Source organism: Bombina bombina, chromosome 1 (genome assembly GCF_027579735.1).
Source record: "Bombina bombina isolate aBomBom1 chromosome 1, aBomBom1.pri, whole genome shotgun sequence".
In the NCBI taxonomy this organism is placed as follows: domain Eukaryota; kingdom Metazoa; phylum Chordata; class Amphibia; order Anura; family Bombinatoridae; genus Bombina; species Bombina bombina.
Window position 1 is genome coordinate 1,429,031,311 of NC_069499.1, and position 14,553 is coordinate 1,429,045,863.

Genomic DNA, 14,553 nt, shown 5'->3' on the forward strand with positions numbered 1-14,553 from the left:
CTGAATCATAAAAGGAAAAAAATGGGGTTTACTATACCTTTAAGGATACTAGAGTATTTATTGCATATGTCATAGTAACACATTTTGTTAAAGGGGAATTGTGAAGTACCACTCTTTATTTTGGTGGTTTAACATAATGTTCCATGTACTAATATAGTGATCAAGACGTGTATGGTCTTATAGAAAAGAGCTAAATTAAAAAGTGTTTTTAAATTGTACACTACAATTCATTCATGAAAATTTCATCTTGATTTCTATATCCCTTTAATTGAGATTTCCCAATGTGCTTTTTTAATGACTCACAAATGTTTTGTGTTTTATATAGTGTTCTGCAGAATGTGGAACAGGAATCCAAAGGCGCTCGGTTATCTGCCTCTCAAGTTCAGCGACTGATGAATCCCAAAACAGCTGCATGGGTACTAAGCCCTCTGACATGCGTGTGTGTAACAGCGGTGCTTGCGAGCGCACCGTGGGGTGGTACGCGGGGCCTTGGTCTGAGGTAAGCAGCACCTATAGCAAGAGATAATATTCAGAGGGTAGTGGAGAAAATATGGTTAAATACTGTTTTAGTTAAAGAAAAAAATAATTCATTATTAAGCCTCCCAGCTGGCTTGGACGAGGATAGGAAATTGTATTCCAAATTGAAATTTGTGCTGATTTTGTTTATCAAATACTGGCCTAGTATTAGCTTTATTACACTTTTGCTTTTACTGTGTTTATTGTTGTTGATGTTCACAAATGATGTCTCTATGATAATTAAGTTGAAATGAATAATACAGAGAATGCAGGTGTGCATGTTGTCACCTGGGAAGTAAGCGGCTTATATGCTCTTAAAGTTATGTGTTTGGAAATCAAAACTATTCTAGAATTAAATGTTCAAAGTCTGAAACCTTTGTAAAGGAGACTATAACAGAACAATTATATATTTATTTAAACCAATTTAATGTAAATTATGCATTTCCATATCTAATGTTATATAGTTTACGTAAAACTCAAGTGCCAAAAAGTGTAAAGGACAGTAAACACCTTAAGATTTTAATATAACATTTTAGTGATGTGTAATGAACTTTGTAATATATCTTTATTGTTTATTTTGCTCCTTTTTATGTAATTTAACTCTGAAAAATTGAGCAATTTCTTAATTCTCAGAATCTGAAATGTACCCTGTTGACTTATCATGGCGAACCCTGCTACATAGCTGTAACTGATTGGCTTTATCAGATACTTGCAAAATAATGCACTTAATATGACAATGGCTATCCTTGTTGTCAGTGAACTAAAGCCAATATTAGCTCCTCCAAATAAGGCAAAGGGTGGAGTTTGGCTTTTGAAAAATAATTGAAGTAAAAATTATGTTAATTTATTTACTTGGCTGATATATTATTCTATAGCAGCACAACAGAATTTACTGTCCCTTTTAAAATCGTGTGAGTTACAACATCCTCACAACTTATGTTTTATAGTGCTCAGCAGACTGTGAAGAAGGATCTCAGAGACGTGATGTGATCTGTGTGAGCAAGCTGGGAGCAGATTTTAATGTGACCGACCAATCAGAGTGCTCCCATCTTGAGAAGCCACCTTCTCTACAGACATGCAATGCGGGGCCATGTGGTGCTCGTTGGTTCACCACACCATGGAGTGCTGTGAGTTTCACCAAAGATGGTTAATAATAATAATAATAATAAGTAGTACAATAATATTATAGTCTACAGTAAGACAAGAGCACAAAGCACCAGCGATGGTTAATAACAACAATTAGTACAATTATATTATAGTCTACAGTAAGACAAGAACATAAAATCAAAGCACCATAGATGGTTAATAATAACAACTAGTACAATAATGTAATAGTCTACAGTAAGACAAGAGCACAAAGCCAACGCATTAGAAGATTCTTGTATCTCTTTTATGGGCAGTTAATCTGAGCTTTATATATAGATATTCATTGCACACACCTCTTATCATCATCTCATGAATAATAAATGGGGTAACTGGGACACGTAATTTTCCCTTCCTAATAAAGATGTGCCGTGAGGACAACTTCTCAGCTCCATCTTGAAAGGCACCAATAACACATATCTCTCACCTCCCGAGTCCCTCTAAATACACATCAGGAGCACTTACTACTCTCCTCCCTTTAGATAAACATCAGGAACACACATCACTGTCCTCCCTGTAGAGACACATCAGGAACACATACTATTCTCCTCCCTCTAGAGACACATCAGGAACACGTACTATTCTCCTCCCTCTAGAGACACATCAGGAACACGTACTATTCTCCTCCCTCTAGAGACACATCAGGAACACGCACTATTCTCCTCCCTCTAGAGACACATCAGGAACACATACTATTCTCCTCCCTCTAGAGACACATCAGGAACACGTACTATTCTCCTCCCTCTAGAGACACATCAGGAACACATACTATTCTCCTCCCTCTAGAGACACATCAGGAACACCCACTATTCTCCTCCCTCTAGAGCCACATCAGAAACACATACTATTCTCCTCCCTCTAGAGACACATCAGGAACACGTACTATTCTCCTCCCTCTAGAGACACATCAGGAACACATACTATTCTCCTCCTTCTAGAGACACATCAGGAACACGCACTATTCTCCTCCCTCTAGAGACACATCAGGAGCACGTACTACTCTCCCCCCTCTAGAGCCACATCAGGAACACATACTACCGTCTAGAGACACATCAGGAGCACGTACTACTCTCCCCCCTCTAGAGCCACATCAGGAACACATACTACTCTCCTCCCTCTAGAGACACATCATGAATAAGTACTATTCTCCTCACTCTAGAGACACATCAGGAACACGTACTATTGTCCTCAATCTAGAGCCACATCAGGAGCACATACTATTCTCCTCCCTCTAGAGACACATAAGGAACATTTACTACTCACCTCCCTCTAGAGACACATCAGGAACACGTACTACTCGCCTGCCTCAAGAGACACATCAGGAACACATACTATTCTCCCTCTAGAGACACATCAGGAACATGTACTACTCACCTGTCTCTAGAGACACATCAGGAACATGTACTACTCGCCTGCCTCTAGAGACACATCAGGAACACATACTTTTCTCCCTCTAGAGACACATCAGGAACATGTACTACTCACCTGTCTCTAGAGACACATCAGGAACACATACTATTCTCCCTCTAGAGACACATCAGGAACATGTACTACTCACCTTCCTCTAGAGACTCATCAGGAACATGTACTACTCGCCTGCCTCTAGAAACACATCAGGAGCACATACTTTTCTCCCTCTAGAGACACATCAGGAACATGTACTACTCACCTGTCTCTAGAGACACATCAGGAACACATATTTTTCTCCCTCTAGAGACACATCAGGAACACGTACTACTCGCCTGCCTCTAGAGACACATCAGGAACACATACTATTCTCCCTCTAGAGACACATCAGGAACATGTACTACTCACCTTCCTCTAGAGACTCATCAGGAACATGTACTACTCGCCTGCCTCTAGAAACACATCAGGAGCACATACTTTTCTCCCTCTAGAGACACATCAGGAACATGTACTACTCACCTGTCTCTAGAGACAACATCAGGAACACGTACTATTGTCTTCCCTCTAGAGACACATTAGGAACACATACTATTCTCCTCCGTCTAGAGACACATCAGGAACACGTACTACTCTCCTCCCTCTAGAGACACATCAGGAACACATACTATTCTCCTCCCTCTAGAGACACATCAGGAACATGTACTACTCACCTGCCTCTAGAGACACATCAGGAACATGTACTATTGTCCTCCCTATGGAGACACATCAGAGATACATACTATTCTCCTCCGGCTAGAGACACATCAGGAACACATACTACTCTCCTCCCTCTAGAGACACATCAGGAACATGTACTACTCACCTGCTTCTAGAGACACATCAGGAACACGTACTATTGTCCTCCCTCTAGAGACACATCAGAGATACATACTATTCATCTCCAGCTAGAGACACATCAGGAAAACGTGCTTCTCTCCTCCCTATAGAGACACATCAGGAACATGTACTACTCACCTGCCTCTAGAGACACATCAGGAACACATACTATTCTCCCTCTAGAGACACATCAGGAACACGTACTACTCGCCTGCCTCTAGAGACACATCAGGAACACATACTTTTTTCCCTCTAGAGACACATCAGGAACACGTACTATTGTCCTCCCTCTGGAGACACATCAGAGATACATACTATTCTCCTCCGGCTATAGACACATTAGAAACACACACTACTCTCCTCCCTCTAGAGACACATCAGGAACATGTACTACTCACCTGCCTCTAGAGACACATCAGGAACACGTACTATTGTCCTCCCTCTAGAGACACATCAGAGATACGTACTATTCTTCTCCGGCTAGAGACACATCAGGAACATGTACTACTCATCTGCCTCTAGAGACACATCAGGAACACGTACTATTGTCCTCCCTCTAGAGACACATCAGAGATACGTACTATTCTTCTCCGGCTAGAGACACATCAGGAACACGTGCTTCTCTCCTCCCTCTAGAGACACATCAGGAACATGTACTACTCACCTGCCTCTAGAGACACATCAGGAACACGTACTACTCTCCTCCCTCTAGAGACACATCAGGAACATGTACTACTCACCTGCCTCTAGAGACACATCAGGAACACGTACTATTGTCCTCCCTCTAGAGACACATCAGAGATACATACTATTCATCTCCAGCTAGAGATACATCAGGAACACGTACTATTGTCCTCCCTCTAGAGACACATCAGAGATACGTACTATTCTTCTCCGGCTAGAGACACATCAGGAACACGTGCTTCTCTCCTCCCTCTAGAGACACATCAGGAACACGTACTACTCTCCTCCCTCTAGAGACACATCAGGAACATGTACTACTCACCTGCCTCTAGAGACACATCAGGAACACGTACTATTGTCCTCCCTCTAGAGACACATCAGAGATACGTACTATTCTTCTCCGGCTAGAGACACATCAGGAACACGTGCTTCTCTCCTCCCTCTAGAGACACATCAGGAACACGTACTTCTCGTCCTGCAGTGGGATTGCCGATCAAACATTGTTTTCGGCAACCCCCCACACTATAGGCCAGAGATCCGTGAACACTTTACAAGAAAAAAAAAAAATGCTTTTATTTCTGTACTGTACAATGGGGCCTCTATGATCTACATTATAACCCCCAAAAGCCCATATGGGCCCCTATTTCACATGTGGCTACTCTAGAAAACAATTTTGTAAGGTGATCACAGTAACAGCAGTGCTCACTGGGCTAATTTCAATATTATTTACTAAAATCTACCCAAACATTATATATATTTTTTACAGTTTTGACCACAGCTTTCTCACATGCCATGAATTATAAATATAATAAGGGCATATTGTTAATCTACTGGGCCTGCTGAAAAAAATAAATGTATAATTTGTGAGGGTCACTCACTGTAATTTGACTACAATAAAAGTTTAAATGTAAGTAGCTAAAAAGCTCAAAATTGGATCAGCACTGGGGTGAATAAAGGCTTAGCAACAAAAGGGTTAAAAAGAAGAATTAGCTTTAGTGCAATTATAGTGTTATTATGATGAAAATAACAAAAATGGTTGTGGTAAATCTCTAGCTACACGAGTCAGAGCTCTGTAATATGTGCACTCCTGAATTTATACTGTCAGCATTAGCCCATATCACAGAACAGCACTAGTCTGCACATGCCTGTACAAAACTAAAGTCAACAAATACTGTTTGTGAACCTGTGCAACTTTTCAATCAAAAGTAAAGTAAAGAACAGAAATTAATGTAGTATGTGGTCTGACAGCTATAATGGTGGGCTTTAGACAGTATGTAGGTCACCAGCTAGACAGCCCTGATCTGGATGGATATGAGAAATAGGGTATTGTCATTTACAGATATACCACACTTCACATCTTTGTCCCCAGGGTCATCAGATAAATGCCAGTATCAACAACACATGGTTTATTTACTGGTTTAACAAAATCTACCATCACATCCATAAAGATAGTCTTCAGAACCCTTTTCATACCCTATCTATGAACTGACCTTCTTGACTCATGTTACCCACAGTGCTCAAAGTCTTGTCTCGGTGGTGTTCAGATGAGAGAAGTGAGGTGTATGGCTTCTGACAAGAGCATCAGTCAACTGTGTGACCTGGACTCCAAACCGGATGAGAAGAGAGTGTGCAACACACAACCTTGCTCCAGTGCACTAGGTGAGGAGAGCAAGGATACCACTGGGCCTTGACCTTCATTGCATTGCAGGCCTCTCCAGCAGCAAAGAGGTTAATAACCAACAATGAATGCTATTCAGTTAAACAAATGCCAGCTACAGCTGTCTAATGTATTATGTGCATGCAGGCAATCACATCAGTAGGTGACGGGAAAGGAACTTTCATTTGTAAATTCAGACTTGAAAGGTATTGCTTGCTGTTAACCTGGTGGTGGATTTGTCGCTGAATAAAGGAACATTGTACTTGAAATGTAATTTACCATAAAATTAATGAATCTATAAACTTTAGTGGTTTATTTTGCAAATTTTCCTTAATGGGAACGCTGAAATTGTATTTTTTTTTTTTTACACTACCCAAAAAGGCTGAAGGGGATCCTGAAGACTTCATGTACTGAACCTGCAACACGCTACCAGTAATTGCAGGATTAGTGCAGGAACTTACTTATTTACCTCCCTAATGACAATAGCAAAGGAGATAAGATAAACATACTAAAGTAGTCTTTCAAGGGGGAATGTATCTGGACTGCAAAACAATACACTTTTAGTTAAAGCAATGTTTTTTGCAGTCCAGTGCTTCATGGGACATAAAAGTCAAAATGAAACTTTCATGACTTCTATTATCAAATGTACCCCCCTATCTAGGGCTCCTGCAGCTTCTTTCCATAAGAGAATACCTAAGTATGCTCAGGAGCATGCAGTTGTCTTGAATACTATATGACAGCCGTGTTTGTAACCATGTTATAAATATAGTGCTCGAGACACATGCACTCTCCTTAGCCTACCTCAGTATGCGTCATAACAAAAAAAAGGGTGAAATCTGGTAATAGAAGAATTTTTTTTTAAGGTTGTTCACTCATGAAAACGTTTTCTTTTGACTTTCATGTATCTGTACCTGCTGATATACACTATACATATACAAAATTAGCATTAATGCCCTTTTAATACTTCTTTACCTTTTTATTTTAGTAAATTTAGATAAAAAAGAAAGTTTCGTAGCACCAGAAATTTCTTGTCAATCAACATTCAAGTCAACATTAAGCTGCGTATTCATTCATATAATTAAAGAGACATTAAACACTAAATAAATGCTAGATAGAAGATCAAAGAAAATATTAGTCTGAGAATGACATGTAGATAAAGTTTTAAAAGTTTCATTAGCGGTTTAAATATTGACAACATAAATGTAAAGTGTTAGTGTCTATAAAACAATGGGAGCTGCCATGTTGTAACTTAGGTTATCTTCTCTGCTGTGGCCAATTAGCGACAGTTATAAATAGGTCACCTGAGTGTGCAGCTACTAGCTGTGTGGAGAAAAACAGGAACTCAAAAGTTCACAATTTCAGAATGGAATTACAGGAAAAGGGGACAAAATTTATATATATATACAATGTTATCATTTTATTTAAGGATCTCAAATTGTTTAATGTCCCTTTTTAAGAAAAAAAAAGATATGGGAATCGGCCCTTATAGTCTATATACTAGGAGCCCATCTCTTCATAAAATGGGAAAATCTGTTTTTTCATGTTTCAATTAACTATTTTCTCTTTTTTTATCATTCAGATGAAAACTGCAGGGACAGATATCACAACTGTGCAGTTGTTGTACAAGCTCGCCTTTGTGTCTACACCTACTACAAACAGGCCTGTTGTTCATCGTGCACTCTCTCTCTGGCACGCTCCCGAGCATCTGAAAGCAGATAACAATTTCGGACATGTTTCTCCAGTACCTTTTCCTTCTGCCTCACCAGATTCTATATATAATATTATACTCAGAAGAGATCATATTTATTAATCTCTTTGATGTTGGCTGGACGTATAACGCTTCGTCATGTTGCACGTCCTTCCTTCAGCGGAGAGGCCTAAGACACAAATGGATATTTCCTTTTAACATTGGTCTAATGGCCACAGGGGAAAGACTGCTTTTCCGAATCCATTATGGTGCTACATAACAGAGCATATAAATGCCTTACTGTTCCACTGCAACTGTGATAAATATATATATGTGCAACAGATCAAATCATGACATTTACCTGTATTGTTTCACAGGGATTGTGTTTAGTAAACCTCACCAAAGAACTCCAGGATGAAAAGATTTCCAATGGAAATAACCAAGTTTATTTCGCAATATGACGCAAACCCATTAGCTACATAAAAGCACTGCATAGCAGTGTATTTGACACATAAAAGGTTAACCAGAAATACATTGGTGGTTTTAAATTGACTTCCCAATATAACATTTCTGGGGACCAAAAATTTTAGATATGTGATGAATAAAATGTGTTTGTTTTTTTCATCATAGTGTTTTACTTTGGTGATGTATTCAGATCTGTATGGCTGTAATTAATTCATTTAGGATTTCAGAAAAAAACAAAGGGCATGACTCTCAAAAAACTTTACAGCTTAGAGAGAAATAATCTTGCAGACCCGCAGGGGCAGGACTCACTGATTTCTCTAAGAAAAAGGGAGGAACCTGCATCCTAACAAACGGATTGATAGCACAATCATAATTTGTAAAATCACAATTGTAAATAAACTGCTGTATACAAAATCTGAATTTGCACATTATTTAAGTGCAAATCGTTAAATGTAATAAAACTTAATGGACAAAATCTAAAAGTCTACCACAAATTAAAATTATGATGCACAAAGTGTAAATGTAACAAAACGCGTTATGCAGTGCCATATTGTACTGTGCTTGTAACTCCTTAACATCCAAAAATACAGCAAGCTCCCTTTAGAGAGATTTACTTGTAGTTTTCAAGGATTGATACAAAATTGAGAAAGTTCTTCACATTTTACTACGTCAGGGATTAATAATCTTTTTACTAGAAGACACAGAAACAAGATCATTCAGTGTCAGTGTAGTAGTATTGATTTTATTAAGCATATGGATATATATTTATTTTAAGTGTTTGTTCTGTTGGGATCAATAATTATTTGGACTCATGATTTACACTTTTGTACTGTTCAGCTACATTTTATTCAGCATAAAAAACGGCTGCGCTGTTGCAATCTTACTAAACTAGCAAAGGGCCTACATTTCAAAATGTATCTTGCCTAAAAGACTCTGGTTAAATAATAAATTGCACTTAAAGGGACTTTCTGATGCAAAAAATGACAATTTGTTGAAGGGACAGTAAAGTCAAAATTAAACTTTGATGATTCATATGAAGCATTTAATTTTAAGCAACTTCCCAATTTTCTTCTATCTAATTTGCTTTGTTTCTTTTTGTATCCTTTATTGAAAAGCATAACTAGGTAGGCCAGAAGCAGCACTGCACTGCTGAGAGCTAGTAGCTGATTGGAGGCTGCACATATATGCCTTTTGTCATTGGCTAATCTGATGTGTTCAGCTAGCTAGTGCATTGCTTCGCCTTCATCAAAGGATAGAAAGAGAATAAGGTACATTTAACAATAGAAGTAATTATAACGTTGTTTAAAATAGTATGCTCAGTCTGAATCGTGAAAGAAAAATGTTGGATTCCATTCCCCTTTAACACATTTCAACTTGTAATTATTGCATCAGAATATTTATTTAAACACTCTATAAACATTTTATAGATTATGTTTAAAAATAAAAAAGATTATACATTTTCTGATAATGTCAGTGCATTTAATTTTTAGCAAAAAAATGTAGGTTCGATATCTACAAGGTTATCGATTCCATCAGATTAAGAACTCAACAAGGTTGACGTTATTTTAACCAGTTTTATTATGTATTTACATATATTTACATATAAATCTTTACATGCACACATATATCCAGTCACTAAAACTGAAATGAGACTGACCATCCTAATACACAATATTTAGTTTTATAAGCGAGAAACAGCACTAGCGAGAAACTCAAATGACCTTGCACCTCAAGCGATCACATATGAGATAGCGGTTTGCCCCTATATAAATAGGAGGGTATATTAACCCAAAATATGAAAGATATCTTGTATTGGGGTGTCAGTTTAATTCTAACTTAATTATGTGAATATATATATTATATATATATATATATATATACACATTGCCTTTTTATGTAGTAAATTATGTAATATTGCTATTGCTCTAAGTAGAGAACAGTGTTAAACTCAGGTCAATGTATATTAGAATGAATGTCCTAGAAATGAATGGGTTATCTCTTTCACACAAAGTATTTGATGCATTATCTGTGTTGTACCCTAATTAAGTAATGCATTAGCCCACTTATAGACACATCACATCCATCCTAACCAGAAATCATCTGATGCTTATAGCAAGCACTATTGTGTGCAGAGTAATCTAAGTAAAGTAGCACAACCTAGTGGTAGTATACAGAAATGCACCCTATGCACCGTTAAGAGGAAAATGTAAATACGATACACTGCACTGTACAACATTGTTTATTCATATCTGAGGTCATTTGCTGTTACATTTAAAAGGCTATATTTAAAGTTATATTTGCTTATATGACTAGTTGGACATTTACTCGTTTGTTTTCTGTGACATTTCAATGTGTTCACTGTATCAGCATATATTTATGCCACAAACCCTTGTTTAAAAGTTTACTGTGCAGTATATTATGTCTGAAAGTGTATATAACTCTTTATCAAAAAAAGACATTCAAATATGTAACAGAAAGCACAGGAAGGCTTCATTTTTAAATCCCCAAGCAATTAGAATGCACAGTTCTAATCCGCATTTTTATTGAAAACCGTGATAAAAATTGATGGTCTACAAATTATAGAAGGAGTAACATGGAACTACATATTGCAAATACTTTCACCTTTAAAATGACACTATACTCAAAATCTATCACCTATATAAAAGAAAGTCATTAAAGGGACATTAAACACTAAATACATGCTAGATTGAATAATCATTCAAAGAAAAGATTAGTCCATGACTAACATGTAGATGTATTTTTTAAAGTTTCATCAGTTGTTTAAAAAGTGACAAAAAAGTGTAAAGTTTTAGTGTCTATAAAACACTGGGAGCTGCCATGTTGTAACTTGTGTTACCTTCTCTGCTGTGGCCAATTAGGGTCAGTTATAAATAGGTCACTAGAGTGTGCAGCCAATGGTTGTGCTGGATTTAACAGTGTTCTGCACTTCCATTTCTAACAGGATCTGGAAAGCTCACAATTTCAGAATGGAATTACAGGCAAATAGGACAAAATAAATAATGAAAGTATATTGCAGAGTTGTTTTATTATATACAATTTATCATTTTATATTACCATCTCAAAGTGTTTAATGTCCCTTTAAACATGTTGGAAATATAGTGTCCGAAAATATGTGAAATGAAAGCTGTTAAAATTCAAATAGAATCTAATACAGCAATATTAGTCATGTACTTTCAATTAATGCTCATTGGCTTTAAGATTCTTACTACTGATGCTCATTGGCCGATAGAGAATTGAACATTAGAAAGGAGTTTCTATCAACCAATGAGAATTAGCATGATATACACAACTGATACTGATGTATACGTTTCAGATTCAATTTAAACAGCTTTTACTTAATTTAAAAAAATCAACCTGATTAAATGCTACATAAATTGATGGGGGTTTTTTTTTAGTACAATGTCCATTTAAATATGCAGAATCAATATTTCTAATAACATTTAGTGGGGCCAATCGATAACTGTACAGAAGTATTGAATGTGCACAAAATATATTCAATGCAAATTGTAAAGAATAGAGGCAGGTTAATGCAATACTTTTTTTTATGTTTAGTGCCTTTTTGTAAATGTATGATTAAGACGTTCGGTGTTACATTTACCTTTAACTAAAGCGGCCGTTGAGGATACAGCAATGTCCATTTTAAGGGGTCTACTAGAACAGTAAATTGTATTGGTTCATCAGTTACATCGTCTATAAATCTACCAATAAGCTCCACCAAGCTGAGACAAGCAATCTCAATACAGTTCAGATTATCAGAAGGGGAATTTGATGCTGGATCACAAGGCTAGTTGGAATTTACCATGTGCACAAATGAGCAACTGATATCCATGGACAGTTATGTGTTTATTAAGATTTTATATAATATAGGAATTTATTTTTTTAATATAACAGATTTGAACCTCCCTCCCCACTTCAAATCAGTATTGAAAATAATTTGTGCTATGTTGTATCCAAAGGAAAAAATTATCAGGGCTATTTGACTCTATTTTCATAAATCCTTTCTATTCCCGCTGTTTTATATCTATTTGGTTTCCTTGTAAATCTTAATTTATTTTTTAAGAATTAAAATTTTATGTTTTTTTGTTTTGTTAAGAGATTGTAAAAAAATATTAAACTTTTTATTTGAATAGGAATTGGAGTTTGTTTCATTCTTTTACATTGATGTGAGTTATAATTTGCTATTTGATATTTTAGTGTCTAATATTTAGGTTCGGGGAAGAAAGCTGTGAAATGTCTACTGTTCTTATATGATATGGTTTAAAATAGTAACACATTATTCTAGAAAGGTAACGCAATATTTTATAAATATTGTTTTTTTCTAAAGAGGATTAAAGGGATGTGCAAACTTTTATGATTCAGATAGATCATACAATTAAAAATATTCCAATTTACATATTTTATCAAATGCATCTTTTTCTATTAAAGGGACAGTAAAGTCTAGGTAAAACTTTCAGGCCTCAGAGCGTGTAATTTTTAACAACTTTCCAATTTACCTCTTTAATCAAATTTGCTTTGTTCTCTTGATATACTGTTGAAGAGTAAACCTAGCTAGGCTCATAGCAGCTCAGGAGTGTGCATTTGTCTTTAGCACTCTATGGGCCAGATTAAAGTAGAGTGCTAATTAAATCTCCTGCTCGAGTGTCAACTGCGCTAGAAGTTCAGCTTTTTGCGCATGTCGGGGTTATGCTTGTACTATGAGTTGAAAGTGTTTTGGCTCACACACTAAACTGACGAGCACAAAAAGCTGAACTTAGAATATCATGTGCACGTTCACGTATTCCCCATAGAAGACAATAGAGCAAATACCAATCATATATTCTCATGTACGCTAACCTGACATAATAATATGAATTTTTCAGATTCCAATTTTCTGCACATAGAAGAATATGTTCTATTTATTCAGAAATAAACATTTCTATATATATATATATATGATATTTTGGTACAATATATCTATACCTATCTATATTGATAATTATAGATATATACATATATAAATTAAATAAACAGGTCCCGCACTCTCCGCTGTGAAAACACGAACTTCTTTAATTGAACTGTTACGTTTCGGGGTAGTTAGCCCCTTCCTCAGACAGATAATGAAAACAAAGATATATATATATATATATATATATATATATATATATATATAAATATCTTTTTAGAAATACTTAGAACATATTTTGCTATGTGCAGAACATTGGGATGTGAAATATTTACAATAAATATACAGTATAACACTTTATTAAAAATGAACATTGTATAAATATGCTTTTACATGTTTTCATCTACTTAACTGCAAAGGGCTCCAATGCACTTCTATATATGTCTTTTATATTTGTACATATGTTTATATGTGTAAATATGTCTGTAAATACAAGTATACACATATCAATACATAAATACATTTATACACATATACAAAACATACTGTATATATAGTAATGCAGCGAGTGAGGCTAGCAGAATGCTTGGATGTATTGGTAGAGGTATTTGCAGCAGAAATAGTAAGGTTCTTATGCCACTTTATAGATCATTAGTTAGGCCTCATCTTGAGTATTGTGTGCAGTTCTGGAGGCCATATCTTCAGAAGGATATTAACAAACTTGAATCTGTGCAAAGGAGGGCTACCAAAATGGTACATGGTCTAAAAAATAAAACTTACCAGGATAGGCTCAATGACCTAAATATGTATAGCTTAGAGGAGAGAAGGGAAAGAGGTGATATGATAGCAACTTTCAAGTACATTAAAGGGTTTAGTAAAACTGAGGCTGTGGGTATTTTACATAAAATGGAAAATTCAAGAACAAGGGGTCATGAGCTCAAGCTAAAGGGTAGTAGATTCAGAAGTAATTTGAGGAAGCACTTCTTTACAGAAAGAGTGATTGATTTATGGAATAAACTTCCTCAAGAGGTAGTAGCAACAAACACTGTGGGGGACTTTAAAAATGCATGGGACAAGCATAGGGCTATCCTACGAACTAGATAAGTTTATACTGTTAGGTAAGGTCGGGCAGACTTGCTGGGCCTATGGCTCTTATCTGCCGTCAATATCTATGTTTCTATGTTTCTATATATATATATATATATATATATATAT

At 36.2% G+C, this 14,553-nt stretch overlaps 1 protein-coding gene across 2 annotated transcripts in view; it reads left to right on the top strand.

Moving 5' to 3' along the window:
- ADAMTSL4 (ADAMTS like 4) overlaps positions 1 to 12,589 on the top strand; it is a 419,450-nt gene extending 406,861 nt beyond the window's left edge. For both annotated transcript variants that reach the window (XM_053705462.1, XM_053705467.1), the window contains 4 exons: positions 326 to 499; positions 1,464 to 1,643; positions 6,141 to 6,285; positions 7,863 to 12,589. In XM_053705462.1, coding sequence (XP_053561437.1) covers positions 326 to 499; positions 1,464 to 1,643; positions 6,141 to 6,285; positions 7,863 to 8,002 — 639 coding nt within the window. In that variant the 3' untranslated portion in view covers positions 8,003 to 12,589. The remainder of the gene's footprint in view (positions 1 to 325; positions 500 to 1,463; positions 1,644 to 6,140; positions 6,286 to 7,862) is intronic.
- Positions 12,590 to 14,553: the final 1,964 nt, after the last annotated feature.